This window comes from Tursiops truncatus, chromosome 16, assembly GCF_011762595.2.
Source record: "Tursiops truncatus isolate mTurTru1 chromosome 16, mTurTru1.mat.Y, whole genome shotgun sequence".
Classification (NCBI taxonomy): Eukaryota; Metazoa; Chordata; class Mammalia; order Artiodactyla; family Delphinidae; genus Tursiops; species Tursiops truncatus.
In genome coordinates this window covers 9,401,695-9,419,775 of record NC_047049.1, presented here as the reverse complement: position 1 = coordinate 9,419,775, position 18,081 = coordinate 9,401,695, and the positions used below count along the sequence as shown (strand labels likewise).

At 49.7% G+C, this 18,081-nt stretch overlaps 1 protein-coding gene and 1 long non-coding RNA gene across 18 annotated transcripts in view; one reads left to right on the top strand and one right to left on the bottom strand.

Moving 5' to 3' along the window:
* Positions 1 to 18,081, top strand: part of TACC2 (transforming acidic coiled-coil containing protein 2) — a 185,395-nt gene that overhangs the window by 30,567 nt on the left and 136,747 nt on the right. For all 17 annotated transcript variants that reach the window (XM_073793857.1, XM_073793867.1, XM_073793862.1 and 14 more), the window contains 2 exons: positions 10,878 to 16,181; positions 16,753 to 16,866. In XM_073793857.1, coding sequence (XP_073649958.1) covers positions 10,878 to 16,181; positions 16,753 to 16,866 — 5,418 coding nt within the window. The remainder of the gene's footprint in view (positions 1 to 10,877; positions 16,182 to 16,752; positions 16,867 to 18,081) is intronic.
* On the bottom strand, positions 1,016 to 13,374 carry LOC117308495 (uncharacterized). Its single transcript, XR_004522530.2, has 2 exons — positions 13,246 to 13,374; positions 1,016 to 12,578 (listed from the first exon to the last, which is right to left on the bottom strand). It is a non-coding gene; the product is annotated as an uncharacterized lncRNA (long non-coding RNA).

Here is an 18,081-nt window from a genome sequence, read left to right as displayed (position 1 = left end):
TGCGGACATACATTTTACTACTACATGTTACAAATCCCACAGTATATGGTATTTTTGCTTTACATAGCCAATTATCTTCTAAAAGAGATTTAAATAGTGAGGCAAAATGACTTTATATTTACCTGCATAGTTACCATTTCTGGTGCTCTTTATTCTTTTATATAGATCCTGACGGCCCTCTGGTATTATTTTCTGTTGGTTTGAGGGACTGTCTTCAGTATTTCTTGAAATACTGGTTTGCTGGTGATGAATTCTTTTAGCTTTTGCATGTCTGAAAAATAATCTTTTCTTTCAAAACAAATTTATTTATTTATTTATTTTTGGCTGCACTGGATCTTCATTGCTGCGCACGGGCTTTCTCTAGTTGCGGCGAGCGGGGTCTGCTCTTCGTTGCAGTGCACAAGCTTCTCATTGCGGTGCTTCTCTTGTCGCCGAGCACGGGCTCTAGGCTCACGGGCTTCAGTAGTTGTGGCGCACAGGCTTAGTTGCTCCACAGCATGTGGGATCTTCCCGGACCAGGGCTCAAACCCATGGCCCCTGCGTTGGCAAGCGGATTCTTAACTGTGCCACTAGGGAAGTCCCTGAAAAAAAATCTTCATCTGTGCTTTAGAAAGATATTTTCACTGTGCAAAGAGTCCTTAGTTGGACAGTTTTTTTTTTTCTTTTATTGCTTTAAAGATATCCCACTGTATTCTAGCTTGCATTGTTTCCAAAATCTGATGTCATCCTTAAGTTTGTTCTTCTGTTTTTTTCCTCCAGCTGATTTTAATGTTTTTTAATTTTTCACTGGTTTTAAGCAATTTGGTTATGATATGCCTTGGTGTAAGTTTCTTCTTGTTTCCTGTGCTAGAAGTTAGATTCTTGGATTTGTGGGTTTACAGTTTGCATCATAGTTGGAAATTTTGCAACCATTATTTCTTCAACTGTTTTTTGTAATGTCTCTGCCGCCTTTGGGGATTCTGACTACACGTACGTTCAGCTGCTTGAAGTTGTCTGGCAGCTCACTGATGATCTGTTCTTTTTTTTTTTTTTTAAGTCTTTTTCTCTTTGTGTTTCATTTTGGGGAGTTTCTACTGCTATGTCTTCAAGTTCACTAATCTTTTTCTCTGTAATGACTAATCTGTTATTAATCCCTCCCAGTGTGTTTTTCATTTCAGGCATTGTAGTTTTCATCTCTAGAAGTTTTATGTGGTCTTTTTATATCTTCCATGTCTGTACTTATCATGCTCAATCCTTCCTCTAGCCTCCTGAACATATGGAATACAGTTATATTACTTTTTAAAAAGTCCTTGTGTACTACTTCTGTTATCTGCACAATTTCTGGGTTGACTTTGATGAACTGAGTTTTCTTTTCAGTCTGGGTCTATTTTCCTGCTTCTTTGAATGCCAGGCACTGTGGACTTTAAGCTTTCAGATGCTGGATATTTTTGTATTCCTATAAATATTCTTGAACTTTGCTCTGGGATGCAGTTATTTGGATCAGCTTAATCCTTTTGGGTTTTGCTTTCAAGGTGAGACCAGAGCAGCGTTTAGTCTAGGGTTAATTTTCTCCACTACTGAGGCAAGACCCTTCTTAGTACTCTAACAGACGTCCGATGAATTATGAGGTTTTCCACTGTGGTTGGTAGGAATGGGAACTATTCCCAGCTCTGTGTTAGCTTTAAGGATTCTTCCCTATAAGCTTTTCAGGTGGTCTGTACCTAGTCCCACGTGGTTTCCATACATACATGTGCCGATCAGTGTTTTGTACAACTCCAAGTTCTCTCTTTGCCCAGCTTTCACTTCTTGGTGCTCTGCCTTGGGAACTTTACATGCCTTGGTCAGCACCCCCCCCCCCCAGCACCCAGCTCAATCTCCTTAAGTCAGGGAGACTATCTGGCTCCAGCTGGGGTCCCCCACCCTGGGCCACTTTCTCCAGACCTTAAGCGGGGGCGAGAGCAGGGCTTACTCTGTTACTTTCCATCTCCAGGGATCACTGCCCTTCATTTCCCACATCTCCTGTAGAAGCCAATCCCCCATCAGCCCAACCTCCTGTTAGTTAATAATTCTATATATGAAATTTTCCAACCCTGGCTCCCTGAAAACTTTGAAAAACCACCATATCAAATTTTTTTCTTTAAATGGAAATGCAGCAAAAAACACCTGGCATTTATTTTGGGAGAGGTGGCGAGACCCTTCTAGAAAAAAAATTATAGTAAGAGAGAGGATGCTAGGGGCAAGAGTTGTTTCTCTTTTCTCTTCAAGAGCAGCTTGTATCACAGCCACTTGCTGTCTCTTGTGTCTTTTTACAGCCTCAAATGCCAACTTTGACAGCAGTTAATCTTCCCAAATGCGTCACTGCAGCTGGGTCAGAGCTGGGAAGGAGCCTAGGATGGTCTTTATGTCTTTGACATTGAACCAGCTTGGCCACCACTAATGTTGACTCATCACCACCACCCCCACCACCATGTAGACCAGTGGGATCACAGAGAGACAGATCTCAGCAAAATGGATCATCCCTGGGACTTGCTCTAACAAGAGACACTTAGTCACATTTTGGAGCTCAGTCTCACGTAGGTGATATTGGTAACATCTTCTTTTTCAGAGAGTGGCCCAAATCCTCTGAAAGATTTTTCAGTCATCAAGGGAAAATTCCAGTGTGTTCTCTGTTTTGCACTTTGTTGACTAAGGGAGGGAAATTATTCTAATGTATGTTAGAAGTCTTATCAAGAAGGAATATAACAAAAACATGTTTCCCACTATTTCTTGTCCAAAATACCCTTGTGGTGTCAAAATAAAATAAAAACACCCCCATAATCCGAGCACATGGACAAAACTGTCGTTTGCATTTTTCCATGGATGAGTAGTGGGATTTAATTTACAATTCAGGAAATCTTCATATTCTCAGTTAAACATTCTACCCAATTCCTTTTTTTTTTTCATATTTATTTTTATTTATTTATTTAGCCTGCACCAGGTCTTAGTTGCAGCACGCAAGATCTTTTAGTTGCGGCATGCGGACTCTTAGTTGTGGCATGCGTGCGGGATCTATTTCCCCGACCTGGGAGTGAACCTGGGGGCATTGGGAGTGCACAGTCTCACCCACTGGACCTCCAGGGAAGTCCCTCTACCCAATTCCTTGATTCGTGCTTATTAGAATTTTAAAAATCTTTACTGTGAATAAAAGCAGATGCCTCTAGAAAACAAATTTATGGTTACCAAAGAGGATACCGGGGGGCGGGGAGGGTGGATAAATTAGGAATTTGGGGTTAACGTATACACACTACTATATATAAAGTAAGGAAACGACAAGGACCTACTGTATATCACAGTGAAATCTACTCAGTATCTTATAATAACCAATAATGGAAAAGAATCTGAAAACGAATATATATAAATGTAAAAAACGAACCAACCAACCAAACAAACAAAAAAACTACCTGTATACAACATTAGAGACATTTGATTACTTATTGTGAATAACATTTATGGAAATCTCACTTTGTGATCACATCTTACTTATCTTCTTCAAGAAATATCTTATTAGATTAAAAACAGACAAACAGAAAACCCAGATGCCTCCTCTAACGGGATTGTAGTTTTAGTTTTGGTATTTGATCATTAAGAAACATCCAAATGATCAAAAGTAATTATTACGCCAGAAATGCGTTTAAATGAATTTCTGTTTTCTTGTGATAATATCTACATACATTTGAAGTACAGTGACAGACAGACAGAAGGAGGAGACACCGAGTTCATTCCAGCTACAGGGAAGGCTTGGGGGTCACACTCCAAGCCCAGCACTGAGGCTGCGAACCACACAGTTTGGTCAACACCCACGTGAGGGTTGCTGAAAAAAATTGGTTACAGGACAGTTTTTGAATTTTCTTTGGAATTCAGTTGCCTGTGCCCTCCCCTCCTTATGCTGGTTAATGAAGTCTCATGAGTGGACCAACACCTTGACCTTGAAGTCAAATAAAAGTTCATGTGGCAAAGTACAGGCTGAATACTAAGGATGCTTTGGTGTTTTATCCAACCCCCAACACACACACACCCTTTTCCCCAATAACTCTTTAGAACCTACTAATAATTTTCTTTCGTTTATTGCGTGGATTGCTTAAGCATTGTGGTCTTTCTTTTTTCTAATGCAGAACGAGCCAGAGAAGAGTTAACACTGGATTTAAAATACAAAGCTGAGTCTGACAGGGCTGCCAAGGTCAGCAGGCTCGCTGGCATCCATATAGGGAGCATTGTTTGGACAAGTTAGGGCTGTGAGTGTGGATTGGACTTAATCTGCTCGGACCACAAAGGAGTTTCTGAGGAGGTGCCTTTCTCTGTGAGATACCCTGTTGCAGTTGTTAAAGCATGGCGGTTGTCATATCCTTATTAACTTGAGAGTCTTTGCTCTGCACAGATCACTCACCATGTAAATTCCTTCACTGAAGCCTCTGGAACGGTGATCTATCTCACAGTGCAGGAGTCAACCTAAGTGAGCAGTTATGGCGAACGTTAAAAATATATTTTTTATTCATCTCATTGTTGACTTAAAGAAAATGCACAACGTGAGAGTTGTGGGGTAGGTTTTTTGTTGTTGTTTTTAATTATTTTTATAATTTTAAAAAATTTATTTATTTTATTATTTATTTATTTTTGGCAGTGTTGGGTTTTCGTTGCTGTGCGCGGGCTTTCTCTAGTTGCGGCGAGCGGGGGCTACTCTTCATTGTGGTGCACAGGCTTCTCATTGCGGTGGCTTCTCTCATTGCGGAGTACGGGCTCTAGGTGTGCGGGCTTCAGTAGTTGTAGCGGATGGGCTCAGTAGTTGTGGCTTGCGGGCTCTAGAGCGCAGGCTCAGTAGTTGTGGCGCACGGGCTTAGTTGCTCCACGGCATGTGGGATCTTCCTGGAGCAGGGCTCGAACCCGTGTCCCCTGCATTGGCAGGCGGATTCTTAACCACTGCACCACCAGGGAAGTCCCGTGGGTTAGGTTTTATTTGGGGCAAAATGAGGACGACAGCCTGGGAGACAGCCTCTCAGAGAGCTCTGAGGAACTGCTCCGAAGGGGTGGGGGGAAGGTCAGTGTTACACAGGATTTTGGTGAAGGGGGTGCGTGCAGTCAAGCGCACGTCTCAGCAGAAGGCCGCTGCTGGTCACGAGGAGCAGATGTCTCCGTTCACGATCTTAGTGCTTTTCTAGATCTGAGGAGGTGCAAGACATGGGCTCATAAAACCTCCTCCTGAAAAATATCTCAGTCTCTGGAGGCCTGTTCTGCCAGTTTTCCCCAGAGCACAGAGGGTCTCATTCCTGATCTCCGCCCTGAACTCCTTTCAGCGGGTGTCAAAGGTCAGTGGTCGCAGCAGATTCTGAATCAATTGTGAAGGAGGTGGCTGGAGTCAGAGAGGGAGAAGGAAGCCAGCTTGATCCCTGGCGAGGCTGGACTGGAGGAAGAGCCAACCAGGGGCTTGGCATACTGTGCCTGGAATCAAGTCCCACCAGCGCCAGGCTGTGTGCGAGGGCAGGCTGCCCTGAAGGGCGGGGAGGCAGGCAGCGGGGAGAGGGGCTGCACTGTGGGTGAGCTCATCTCAGTGACCCTGAACACCTTAACTCCCACCCATGGGAAGACTGAACCTACGGGGGGCTGCCTTCCCCATCTAACCAATCAGAGAAGCCTTGCTTCCTGGGGCGACGACCCGAAAGGAGTGGAGAATAGGGCAGAAGTGTCAGACTTCTCTGAGAACTCAGAAGTGTCAGAAAAGCCCCTAATTTGTGGGCCACGGCATGGTGCAGAAGCCGAGGGGCACCCACAGCCCCCGTGCCCCTCACCCCAGCCCCAGCCGTTAGCCGTGCTTGAGGACAGGTAGTCCCCGGGGTCTGTGGTCTAACTTGCTGGATCTCCCTCGGCCCCATGCTTTCCTTTTCCAGAAACTGCAGCAGAATGCAGAATGAGTAACAGAGACGATGTTCTGTGGGGACACCTTATCATCTTTTGAATTAGGCTAATTTATGAAAATTACAAATCATTCGCAGACTTCTGTGCTTTATAATTAATAACAAATCCCTTGCAGTGTACCCCCTAACTTATCAGACCCACCAGTGAGCAAAGGGACCTGTGGTTGAGGAGTGCTGCCTTAACCTCATTTCTTTGGCAGAGGTATTTAAACAAAAGTACTTTGCCTTTCCTGGGCCTCAGTTTCTTCATTCCTGTCAAATGAGAGGTTTGGACTCATAGATCACTAGAGTGCTGTGACTGTATGGAAGAAAAGAACTTTCCTCATCTTCAAGTCAAACAACCAGGATTTGGGAGCATTTCTGCATATCTAGTATCCTTGATTTGCGTTTAGTTGTATTTGTCCATCCGTCCATCCATCCATCCATCCATCCATCCATCCATCCATCCATCCACTCATGCATTCATATATTCAATGTTTGCAGTATGGCAAGCACTGGAGATACAATATTGAAAAGAGGCAAGACCCAGTCTCCATTATACTCCAGTGGGAGAAATGGTCATCCTTTCTGATGGCAGCTGTGACTAGTGCCCTCACTGTGTAGGGCTGTAGAAGGAGAGCTGATCCCAGAGGCCAGTCCAGGGAGGTTTCATCGAAAAGTGAAGATTGGGGCTGAGATATGCAGGGAGCAGGAGGGCTCCAGCTCCAGGAAAATGTACGGATGGGGAGCTCTGTGTGGGACGAAGCCGGAGAGGTAGGCTGGGGGCACAGCTGATTGCAAAGTGAAGCCACCACCGGAGAGTCTTCCCATGAGGGTGACAGGGTCAGGCTTTCATTTCTAAGCCATTGCTCTGCCTGCAGCCTGGAGAAGAGAATGCAGGGGCCAGAGTGGGTGGGAGAAGAGGCTGCTGCATCGGTCCAGGAGAGGCGAGGCCAGCAAGCACAGGGAAGCAGGAGACAGCAGGGTCCTGGAGCCAGGCGGGGCTCGATCTTGCTTTGCCGTGGGAGCTCCGCGTGTGACCCGGGTCTGGTCTTGAACCTCTCTGTGAATATTTCCTCATTTGTGCAGTGGGGGGCATCCGCTCTGCCTGGCTACTGTGTGGATTAAATGTAATCATAACTGAAGCGCTTAGCACGGGCTTGGCCTTAGTAAATGCTCAGTCAGCGGCGACTCTCCATCCTGACGACTTTGCTTTATGGTTTTGCTGCTTCCCTTAAAGCCTGGTAGTGCAGGGGCATGCTTGTTTTTCCCTCCACCAGCCTCCTTCCCCTTTTTAAGCATTCCTACTTGGCCTGAGTGTGTGTCTTCAGAGCTATTCATTTAGGAACCCATCTGGATGTGATTGTCTCCAGCTAGGATGGTGGGGAGGACATTTTCTGCATCTCCATCCTCTGCTTAGACCTTCGCTGCAGCAAATCACCCCTCCTCCCAGGTCTCTGCACCCCATGCCTCTCGCTTTCTTGGCTGGGGACGGCTGGTCGGCACCGGGGAGGCTGTGCCCTCCCCTCCTCAATTCAAAGGCTGTGCCCACTTTGGGCTGAAAGCCTTCCATTGAGAACACGCTGCCCAGCCCGCAAGAGCTCGCCTTTGGATTCTGAGCTGAACCTCCATCCTACACACTGTGATTCAATCTTGAAGCACAAAAGGACATTATGGAAGCTTCCATTAACGCAGAGCCCTCACAGATGAGTTCTTAGAATTTTTCCTGCCCTTGGGCAAATCTGCTCCTGGTGAGTGGCTTTAATCTGGTTTTAAAAATTGGCTTCTGATGGGCAATCACAGAGATTGCTGGTGCCCAGCTTAGGCGAAATAAACCAAGGCTGGGTCCTTATTTTGAATGGAGTCGTATGCTCACACTCTGGGAGATGTGTTCCTGGTTGCTGTCTCCAAAGACCTGCAGGTTTTCAAGGTGCCCAGATTGAGTGAATTTGTCATCTCGTCCCCAGATGGTCCTGACTTCGGGCAGCCTGAAGGGAAGCCGCACACTCTCCTGAGCTAGCAGCTGCTTTGTTACCAGCGCAGAGGGGCTGTGTTCTGCGCTTCTTGAGCAAGCAGGCATCAACAGGAGCCCTTCATTTATGAATTACACACCATTGATCTCATCAGCTACTAAACCGTTTGACACCCTAGTTAAAGATTGGGACACAATTCAGTGTAAAGTGCTTATTAAAAGGAAAATGGCCAGATTCAAGAGTGCAGAGTTGCTGGTTCTGGAACAATCCATTGATTTCCAGAAATGCTGCTCTGCAGAGGCCGGGCCAAGGCACGTTACCTGCACACCTGGTGGTTTCACACGTGTCAGTCAGCATGGGGCCAGGGCTCTCCGTGGGTGCGTCCGTCCTCATGACCATGTGAGGATTGGAGGGATTCCCATAACTTACCCTCTGGGTTTTCTCTTCTTTGCTCTTGTCAACCTTGCTTTTGGTCTGAAAATGCTAATCTGGTTGAGATAGTAGCCAACTCTCTCTCTTGGGTCCATCTGAAATTTTTTCAATGTCATATGTGCAGGAACAAGCATTAAGTCAGGACAACTAGTGTGGTGACATGTGTACACACCTCCTTCAAGGATGTCATGTGATGTCATGTACATTTCATAGGTGAGGGGCTTGGCGAGAGGCTGGAATGGAGCCAGGTAAAGAGACTTTTGCCCTCTGTCTCAGTTTGTTCAGCCTGCTATAAAAATACCATAGACTGGATGGCTTAACGACAGACATTTATTTCTTGTGGTTCTGGAGGCTGGAAATCTAACATCAAGGTGCCAGCAGATTCTATGTCTGGTGAGGGTCCATTTTCGAGTTCACAGATTGGACGCCTCCTCTCTGCGTCCTTACAAGGCAGAAGGGGCAAGGAAACTCTCTCGGGTCTCTTCTATAAGGGCACTAATCCCTTCATGGGGGCTCCACCTTCCTGACTTAATCACCTCCCAAAGACCCCATCTCCTAATACCATCACCTTGGGGATTAGTTTTCAACATTTGAATTTTGGGGACACAGACATTGTCCCCCTCCATGGAAGTTTTTATTTTTGGAGGCAGCATAGAGTGAATAAGAAGATTATGGCCCAACAGATTCAAGCTTAACCCCTCTGTTCTCGGGGTTCTTATCTACAAAATGGCAGTGATAATATCCATCTTGCATGGCTACTGGTAGGGCTCAATGAGATAATCCATGTAAAGCACTGATGTCCAATAAATTTCATCCATTATTATTTTCCCAGCTTTTCATTTTGGAAATTTTGAAACCTTAAAAATGTTGAAAGGATAGTACAATAAATGCCCAATATACCTATTGTATTAGTCTGTTCACACTGCCATAAGAGAAGACCACAGACTGGGTGGCTTCAGTGACAGAAATGTATTTTTTCAGTTAGGGAATTCCAAGGTTAGGGGGCTGGAGGGTTGGTTTCTGGGAGACCTTTCTTCCTGGCTTGCAGATGGGACCTTCTTGCTGCATCTGCTCATGGCCTTCTTGTCTATGTGAGCGACTCCTGGTGTCCCTGCCTCTTCTTATAAGGACTTCAGTCTTACTGGATTAGGACCTCCCTCTTACGACCTCACTTAACCGTAATTAACCTCCTTAAAGGCCCCGTGTCCAAATACAGTCACATGATAGATTAGGACTTCAACATATGGATTTTTAGATGGACACAATTCAGTCCATAACACATATTTCTAAATTTGAACAGAAATGTACTTCATCTTCCCACTATATGCATCTCTCATAAACGAACGTATATGCGTTGCCCTGCACGGAAAGATAGGATTTTGGTAGTGGACACGTAGAATAAAATCTTTCCTCTGGTCGTATCCAAAACACTGTGGGTCTATGAATATGTGGATGTGTGTGTATGTAATAGTTACAAGAAGATGCCATAAATTTTCCTCCCTGTAATAATTTCAAAGAACATGGTAAAAGCCTTAGAAAAGCCATACTTCTGTTAACTTTGCCTTGAGCAATTTCTTTTGATACTGAAAGACACATGATCATAAAAGTATATAGAATCACAGCTATGTAAAAATAACAAAAATTGCACCCCTTAAAGAGTTGCGTAGGAAGAAAAGGAAATTCACTAGAACACTTCAGGTGGCAAGCATTTTTTCTACATTTTCAAAATTTTGTCTTGGCCGTATATTGCTTTTAAATTTAAAAAATACACCTCATTAAAACTATACAGAATTGAGAAACACAGTCTAAATATGGGATGTGATAAGCTATTTTACAGTAACTGGATAGTTAATGATCTATAGCAAGTCCCTGACTCTGAGCCATATGCCCCCAAGTTTCCTGCATGTTCACAGTTTTCCTTTACACACTGTACAGCAAAGTAATTTCAAGCTGAGACACATATGGGTATGAAGGTAATTCAGCTCCCAGGAATTTTATATGTAGTTCATATGCAGAAATTCCACAGCTAAATAGAATTGATTTTTGGATCATGCCTCACAGTACCACCCGCTGAATGTAAAGAATCGAGTTAACTTCTTGCAAGAATAGCTCTTGATTTCAAAGCTTGGCTTTGCCCATTTTTGCCTTTTTCCTGAACATCTGAGGATCCCCAGAAGTGTTCAGGACCTCTCTGTAAACTACAGAGAGCTCATCCAAATTCTCTACCATGGTTTATATTTATTCAAAACCTTCTGAGTTTCCTGCATTGTGGACAATTATGAATTAGTTTCCATATTTCCCCATTCTCTACTGACCAGCATGGAAAGCCTCAGAGTGAATGTTTGAGATTTTCTGCACTAATTTTTGCAGAGAGTGAGGGCACGTGTCATGGTTACAGGTGGGGTGGGATTGGGGGGTGTCTCTTCATGGAGAGGAACGAGATGCACGAGGCTGGTGTGTGTTGTGGCCTTTGGTGGGGAGAGGTGTGCAGTGATTCTGCCTGGGCTGTGGCTCTGTCCTTGGCATCCATGAGAACTGATAAAACAATAAATGTTTTCATTGTTGGCAGCGTCGGGCATGGAGGTTCCTGCTCCACTTCTGAAGGTGCTGCCAGCCGGCATCCCTGCATCATGTCCCCAGAGGTGACTGAGCCGAGGAAGCACCCACAGGAAGCCACGGGCCAAGAAGATTCTCCACTGCCCAGCCCACCGGAGCCCTGGGAGCAGGGGAGTCCCTTGGCCTCCGTGCCCTTTGCTGAGGGTGCCCCGGAAAGTTGCTTGGCAAGCCCAGCAGCGGAACCTGAAGATTGTCCCCTGGCTCAACACCCCCAGAGGGAACCTTCCCCAAATGCCCCAGGATACGCCCCAGCAGCCTTTGTCCCTGGGATGGACAGCTCTACTCAGCGCAGGGTGGTTGCAATCGCCCCCAGCGCCGGAAGAGAGAGAGGACCGAAGGAAGAGGAGGGGCGGAAACTGTCTTCCTCCATTTCCATTGGCCAGGTGCCGGGAATTTCAGCAGCTGCTCCTCGAGAGCCGATGACGGTGCAGCTGCGTGGAGAGGATGGCTGGCCTGGTGGTTTTGAGTCCCAAGGGAAAGAGGCTGCAGGTGGCTTTCCCCTGCCAGAGTCTGCGCGGGGAGCCCCCATGGCCCCTGCTGCAGCCCGACCGGGCCAAGAGAGCTCAGCCGGCCTGGAAGAGTCCCCCCCAGAACCCGAGAACCCGACCCTGCGAGATCCAGCCCCCAAATGCCAAGTGGAGGGGCCGCCTCAGGACTTCACCGATGACTCGGGGGCGCTCAGGGCCTGCCCTCCCAGCGGGAGTGCTCCAGGGGCGACCCAAGGAGCAGGAGCGAAGGTCGCTGCCGGGGAAAGCTGCCCGCGGCAAGTGGGAGCGCATCCGCCGCCCACAGAGCTGCCCTGGGAGTCTCTGGGTCCTGCCCTGGCCCCGGGGGCCAAGGGCTCTTGGGAGGAGACTCTGGATGCCCCTGATGCTCGGGGTCACTCGCAGACAGGGAGGCAAGGAGCTGAGCCCCGTCAGGCCGTCTGTGTGACGGCAGGTGACCAGCCCGAGGGGGGCCTGCTTGTGAGCCCCGAGCCCGCCCCACACGCGGCGACTGAGGAAACGGACCCAGCTTCAAGCCTCACTTCACAGCCAGCTGCTCGGGCCTCTGCTGCTGCAGAACAGCCCAGAGAGATGATTTCCGATGCTGAGAGGCCCGTTGCTACAGAGCGGGCAGAAGCAGGGTTGGCAGGACAGGAGAAGCACGCATCAGACCTCGGAGGAGAGGGAGCGGGTCCCGAAGGCGGCCCCGGAGAGGTTCCTCTCCCTTCACCCCCGGAGGAGAGGGATGAGCTCTGGAATAGGGAGCAAAGCCACGAGGTCCAGCAAGGGCTTCTGCCTCTTCCCCCTCCCGGCGCATCAGATGAAAATGCCAGATGGTCACTGGGGCCAAAGGATGAAGGCAAAGCCCCCGAGGGTCCAGCTGTGGCTACGGAAAGCAGACAACCTGGGGCCGACCCTAGAGGACAGGAGGCAGCCCCAGAGCCCCCCGAGGGTGCAGATCCTGGGAACCTTCAGGGAGAGCAACCCGAAGCCTGTGGCTGCAAGCCTGACCCAAAGGGGGAAAAGGACGAGGTTTCACAGCTAACTGGCGATGTGGAGAGCAACAGCCTTCCCAGCATGGCCTCAGCACAGCCACTCAGAAGGGAGGCCCCCGGGCACGTGGACAGGCCCGGCTCTCCATCAGAAGATGCAGCTTGGAGCTCGGCAGCCTGTGGGATGATGGGAGAAGCCCAAGTGGTCCATGCATCTGCTTCACTGCACCAGCTCCACGAGCAGGATCCCATCCCCCTCTCTGGGCCGGATGGAGCCGGTAAACATGTTTTTCCCGAGGGAGCTGTCTGGGAGGGGCCAGGACTGCAGACCAAGTATCCTGACACCTTTCAGGATGTGGGGGCATTGGGAAGAATGGACCCTCTTCCTGCTTTAGAATCAGAGAAATCGGATTTCCTGTCAACTCCTGCTACAGAGGTCGTCCCCAAAGCCCAGGAGGCGGAGGGCAAATCTGAAATAAAGACGAGGAGCCACCCATCCACGCAGAGGCCGGGCAGCTGTGATGCGGAGGGTTCGGTGACACCACCCCACGCCCATGGGCTGGGGCGTGATGCAGCTGGACAGGAAGTCCACACCGATGGGCCACCTCCCCCTGAGGAGGAGAACTCGGCAGTGGACAGTGGGCTCACGACCCTCAGCCTGGAGCTAGATCAGCAGGAAACCCTGTCCTGCCCGGGGGACAGCGGGATACGAGTGGCTGCAACCGAGAGGCCCTCACTGTGTTCTGAGAACCGTCTCCAGCAGTCCCAAACAGACCCAGAAGCATCCACCTCCGAAACGCTCAGGGAGAAGTCCCAACGGTGCGAAAGCGAGAAAGAGACTTACCCAGGTGATGCAGAGCTTAAGAACCTGGGTGCAGATTCTCCCCAAATCCACACACCTGTGGAACCTCGGGAAGATGTGAGCTTGCCCGCTCATGGAGCAGAGGAACAGGCTTCTGAATCAGAACTTCAGAGCGAGCTCCCCAAGGGCAGTCCGTCTGCTGCTCCAAGTTCACCTCCCGGGCACACGGTTCCGGAGAATCGTACGACAGAGCCGCTGGAGTTGTCAGCACCAAAGAGACCGGAGTTGCCTGCACTAGGGGCGAACGGGCAAGGGAGGGAATGCAGTGGCAGTCAGCTGTCCAGGGGCCCACCTCCTGCCGCAGACACCTTACAAGACTCTTCTCTTGCATGTAGCTTGAGCAGAAAGGAAAGTTGCTGTGCTGGACAGGGGCCAAACAAGTCCCAGCAGGAGCTGGTTGATGGGCGGAAAGCTGGCAGCCAGCATGAAGAGGCATGTCTCGGGGATGCAGGCATTTCGGAAGCAGCTGACGCTTGGCCCCCGCTCCAGGACTTGGGTGAGACAGAGAAGGCAAGTGGGAACACAGTGGGGGCCCCGCCTTGTCGGCCTGATTCAGTAGCTCTCCTGAAGGCAGCTCGCTGCCCACCAGCTCCAGCACCTGCCGGCCCCAGAGTCACACCCACCCAGGAGGCCCCAGAGAGAGAGGCCGGGGATGAAACCCAGGAGGGCAGGCGGCAGTCGGGGTTAGCCCCACACAAGGAAATGGAGCATCCCACTGCCACGGATGCAGAGCCCCAGAAGCTTCTTGAAAGTTTCCCATCAGCCGAGGCTCAAGGTGCGGGTGGTAGGGCTGCTGGGATTGGTGGGAACGCTGACGGAGGAGACCTGGGGACACAGCGGGCTCCGGGGGCGCCAGGAGAAGCTGCTCGGAGTGGGGGCTTCCTCCCAACAGAGCAGTGCCCCTCCCCTGGGGAGGAAGCTTCTACCTGTGCCCTAGGTGAACCCTGCCAAGCTGAGCAGCCCTCCGCCAGCTGCCAGGATGCCTTGCTGCCAGCCGGAGAGCTGGGTGGGATTCCCAGGAGCGAGGTGGATATTTCTGCAGCCCAGGCTGTCCCTGACTCAAAGAGGCTCCTGTCGTCCAGGCCACCAGAAGAGGCTGCCCCTGACACTCCTTACCTGCATATGGAGGGTGCTGCCAGGAAAGGGGCAGAAGACAGTGGCGTGGAAGCTGTTTCACCTCAAGGCCTCAGAGCTCCTGGCGAAAGCCCTTGTCCCACATGGGAGCCCCTGCTTGTCTTGGAAAATGCCTCCTCCACGAAGGTACCGTGTGGCTCCCCTGCCTCCCTCTGGCAACCAGGAGCTGCAGGTGAGGAAATCTCTGCCGTGCCAGCCAGCAGCGGAAGCCCCCAAGCTGCGACCTTTGAGGGACCTGTGGACTCCATACCCTACCTGGACAGGGTGCCACTTCTGGCCAAGGGAAAGCAGACCGCAGAGGAACAGAAAGGCTCAAGAACTCCCGGGGCAAGTGCCAAGCCCAGTGAACTTTCGGCACACCTTGCCAGTGAGGAGAGCACAGCAGGTGATGCAGTGAGAGAGGAGAGAGAGCGCAGTGGGGAGAGGATGGTAGGCCCTTCCAAGGATCCCAGGAAGGGAGCATCAGCTGGTGTAGACGCAAGCTCCAGGCAGACCAGTATGATCGCTGGGCTCCCTGACTTCAGAGAGCACATCACCAAGATCTTTGAGAAGTCTGTGCTTGGAGCCCTGACCGCCGATCGGCCCCAGAGCACACTGGGAGAAAAGGCAGGAGCTGGGAAGAGTGTGATGGGCAAGGACCTCGCCACGCCAAGCCCAGAGAAGCTTCCAGATGGGACTCAAGGAGTGGCCATCGCCCCTCTCCCCACCACTCCTGCCGGACTCTGGATACAGTCAAAGGAGGAGAAGCAAGAGCTGACTGTAGAGGCTGAGATTTCTCATCTGGGTCCCCAGGATCCAGCTCCGGAAAAGCTGCCGGGGCCGGCACGGCCAGCTGCAGAGCAGAGCCTGCCAGGTGCCAGCGTGGGGAAGGAAACGAGTGGGCCTCCACAGATGCTGAGAGAAAGCAAGAAGCCAGAGGGGTCTGGGGAAGGCTGGCCGGGGCTTGGGAGCCAGGCCCTCTCCCAGCAGGAAAGCGGCCGGCAGGAAGCAGCTTCGGGTCTGTCTTCACAGGTGACTTCTCCAGAGATTCCCGATGCTGACTTGCAGGTGGCTCCCCAGAGCCATGGAGAAGGGGGCGCAGTTCAAGACGACAGAATTCCTCCTGGAAAACAGCACCAGGAGACATCTAGCCGAGACAGTCAACCCAGAGAAGATGGTGCCCAGGGCTTTTCTCACCCAGGGGCTCTGGGTGACATGTCGGTGCCCACCTCTGCCCAGGGAGCATCTTCTCCCCATGGGATTGTTCCGACTGTGGCCGAGGCCATCAGTGAGGCCTGTACCCCAGACACACTTAGGGGTGAGAGGAGGCATGAAGGTGCTGCTGGGATCTCAGAAACACAGAACGCCCTGGGCACCCAGAGCACCCTGGAGCCACCAGCTGGGGAAGTGGTGGATACTCCCCCGGAGCCCGGCTTGGGAGCAGAAGCAGCTAGGGAAGCAGAGGATGACGTCACTTTGAGCACAGCTGAGACCGGGGCACGTGTGTGTGCCCACCTGCCTGAAGCAGGTACTACGAAAATGTTCTCTGGTGCGACTTGTACCTCGGCTCTGCCAGGAAGCCTTGGGGACCCCAGCTGCTGTGAAGGGGCTCTGAGGATGGAGGCTGCAGCCGCCCCGAGCGGGGACAGCCCGGCCGGGTACCCGCAGGCTGCGGGGCAGCCCGGGCCTGAGCCCCCCACTCCTGCTGGCGATGGGAAGGTGCCTGTCTCCTCACCTGCAGAACCTGACGAGATTCGGGACCTGAAGCTGCAAAGCCTGGATCCAGAAGCGCTCGACGCCGAGAGGTACTTACAAGAATAAATTCCTACGGGAATACGGGGTCAGCCTCAAAAGTGGTTCCCACTTGGTTTTAAAAAGTCAGTCAAAGAGATGGGTGGTTAGAAGAAGGTAAATTTTCCATATCTAATTGTTGAAATTTACCTGTTCACAATCTCTGGATGTGCTGTGATTCTGAAAAACGTGAGAAGTGCTTTGGAGGCATGGGAGCTGTGTCTGTTTAACGTGTCTTATTCCTTGCCTTGTGTTCTTTTAATTCTTCTAACTGAAACTGTTCGCAAAGCATGAAATGTTTACAGGGTGGCAGTGCACTATAAGGTCACAGGTTATGGTCAATCAGAAGTTTTTCTGGCGTCCAAATACATCTGCCTTTGAATCTGGATTTATTTATGCAGAGTTATGCAGAGAGACCTAACTGATCCCAAGGCATCTCAAAGCCATTTGCTGCCCGAAGCTAATTTTTTCCTGAGATTTTGGTGAAGTAGACACTTAAAGCTTTAACTGGGAAATGGGCTTTTCAGTAGGACATGGAGAAAAATGCCTTTTTAAATATTTATTGCTTCTTTTACTTTATCCCAGAAAGAGCTCTGGGCCCGGCCCATCCACCTTACCTTCGGTTCCCGAGGAGGATGCTCCAACTGTCATGGGCGAGGTCATTTCAGACGAGACCCGAAGTGCGGGCGGAGCAGAAAGGTCAGTGAAAAGGTAGCGGCCTTTGGAGAATCGTGATACGTGCCTTTGGCAGAGACATGCTGGATGTTTTGCAAAGGAGGGTACTGCTAATATATGAGTCTTTATCTAAGAAAGAAACACCTAGTCCCTCCTGTTCTCTATACAGGTAAAGCAGTGGCTAAGATAACTACCAGATCCATTGCTGTTAAAGGAATTGAGTGAGTTGCTTTCATATCTGAGCTTATCTTTGTTTTCCTTACCAGCTTTATTGAGATGTAATTCACAAAGCATATAATTTGCTCATTTAAGGTGTACGATTCAGTGGCTTTTAATATATTCACAGAGTTGTGCAATTATCCCTACAGTCAATTTTAGAACATGGTCATCCCCCACCCCGGCAAAGAAACCCTGCACCCCTTAGACAGCACACCTCACGACTCCCAACCCCCTGAGCCCGACACCTCCTAATCTAGTTCATTACCTTTTGAGGCAAATGGGCTCAACTTTGCTTTAATCTCAAGCAGGAATGTCTAATCACCAGCAGCAGTCACACCCCTCTCAAGATTAGAGGAGGTTCTTCATGACATTTTTTTTTCTTAAATTCCATATATATGTGTTAGCATACGGTATTTGTCTTTTTCTTTCTGACTTTCTTCACTCTGTATGACAGACTCTAGGTCTATCCAGCTCATTACAAATAGCTCAATTTCGTTTCTTTTTATGGCTGAGTACCTAGGGGTAAGGCAGGAATAAAGATGCAGACCTCCTAGAGAACGGACTTGAGGTTATGGGGAGGGGGAAGGGTGAGCTGTGACAGGGTGAGAGAGAGTCATGGACATATACACAGTAACAAACGTAGTAAGGTAGATAGCTAGTGGGAAGCAGCCGCATGGCACAGGGATATTGGCTCGGTGCTTTGTGACAGCCTGGAGGGGTGGGATAGGGAGGGTGGGAGGGAGGGAGACGCAAGAGGGAAGACATATGGGAACATATGTTTATGTATGACTGATTCACTTTGTTATAAAGCAGAAACTAACACACCATTGTAAAGCAATTATACCCCAATAAAGATGTTAAAAAAAAAAAAAAGATTAGAGGAGGACAAATGATAGATGCAACTGCGAATCCCAGACCTTCACACTTTGCAGCATACCTGCCTGTTCTTTTCCTAAGTGAAATGCCACCCTGTTGTGCAACAGCAGCTTCTGGGAGATTTCATCCTCTGGGGGAGAGGGA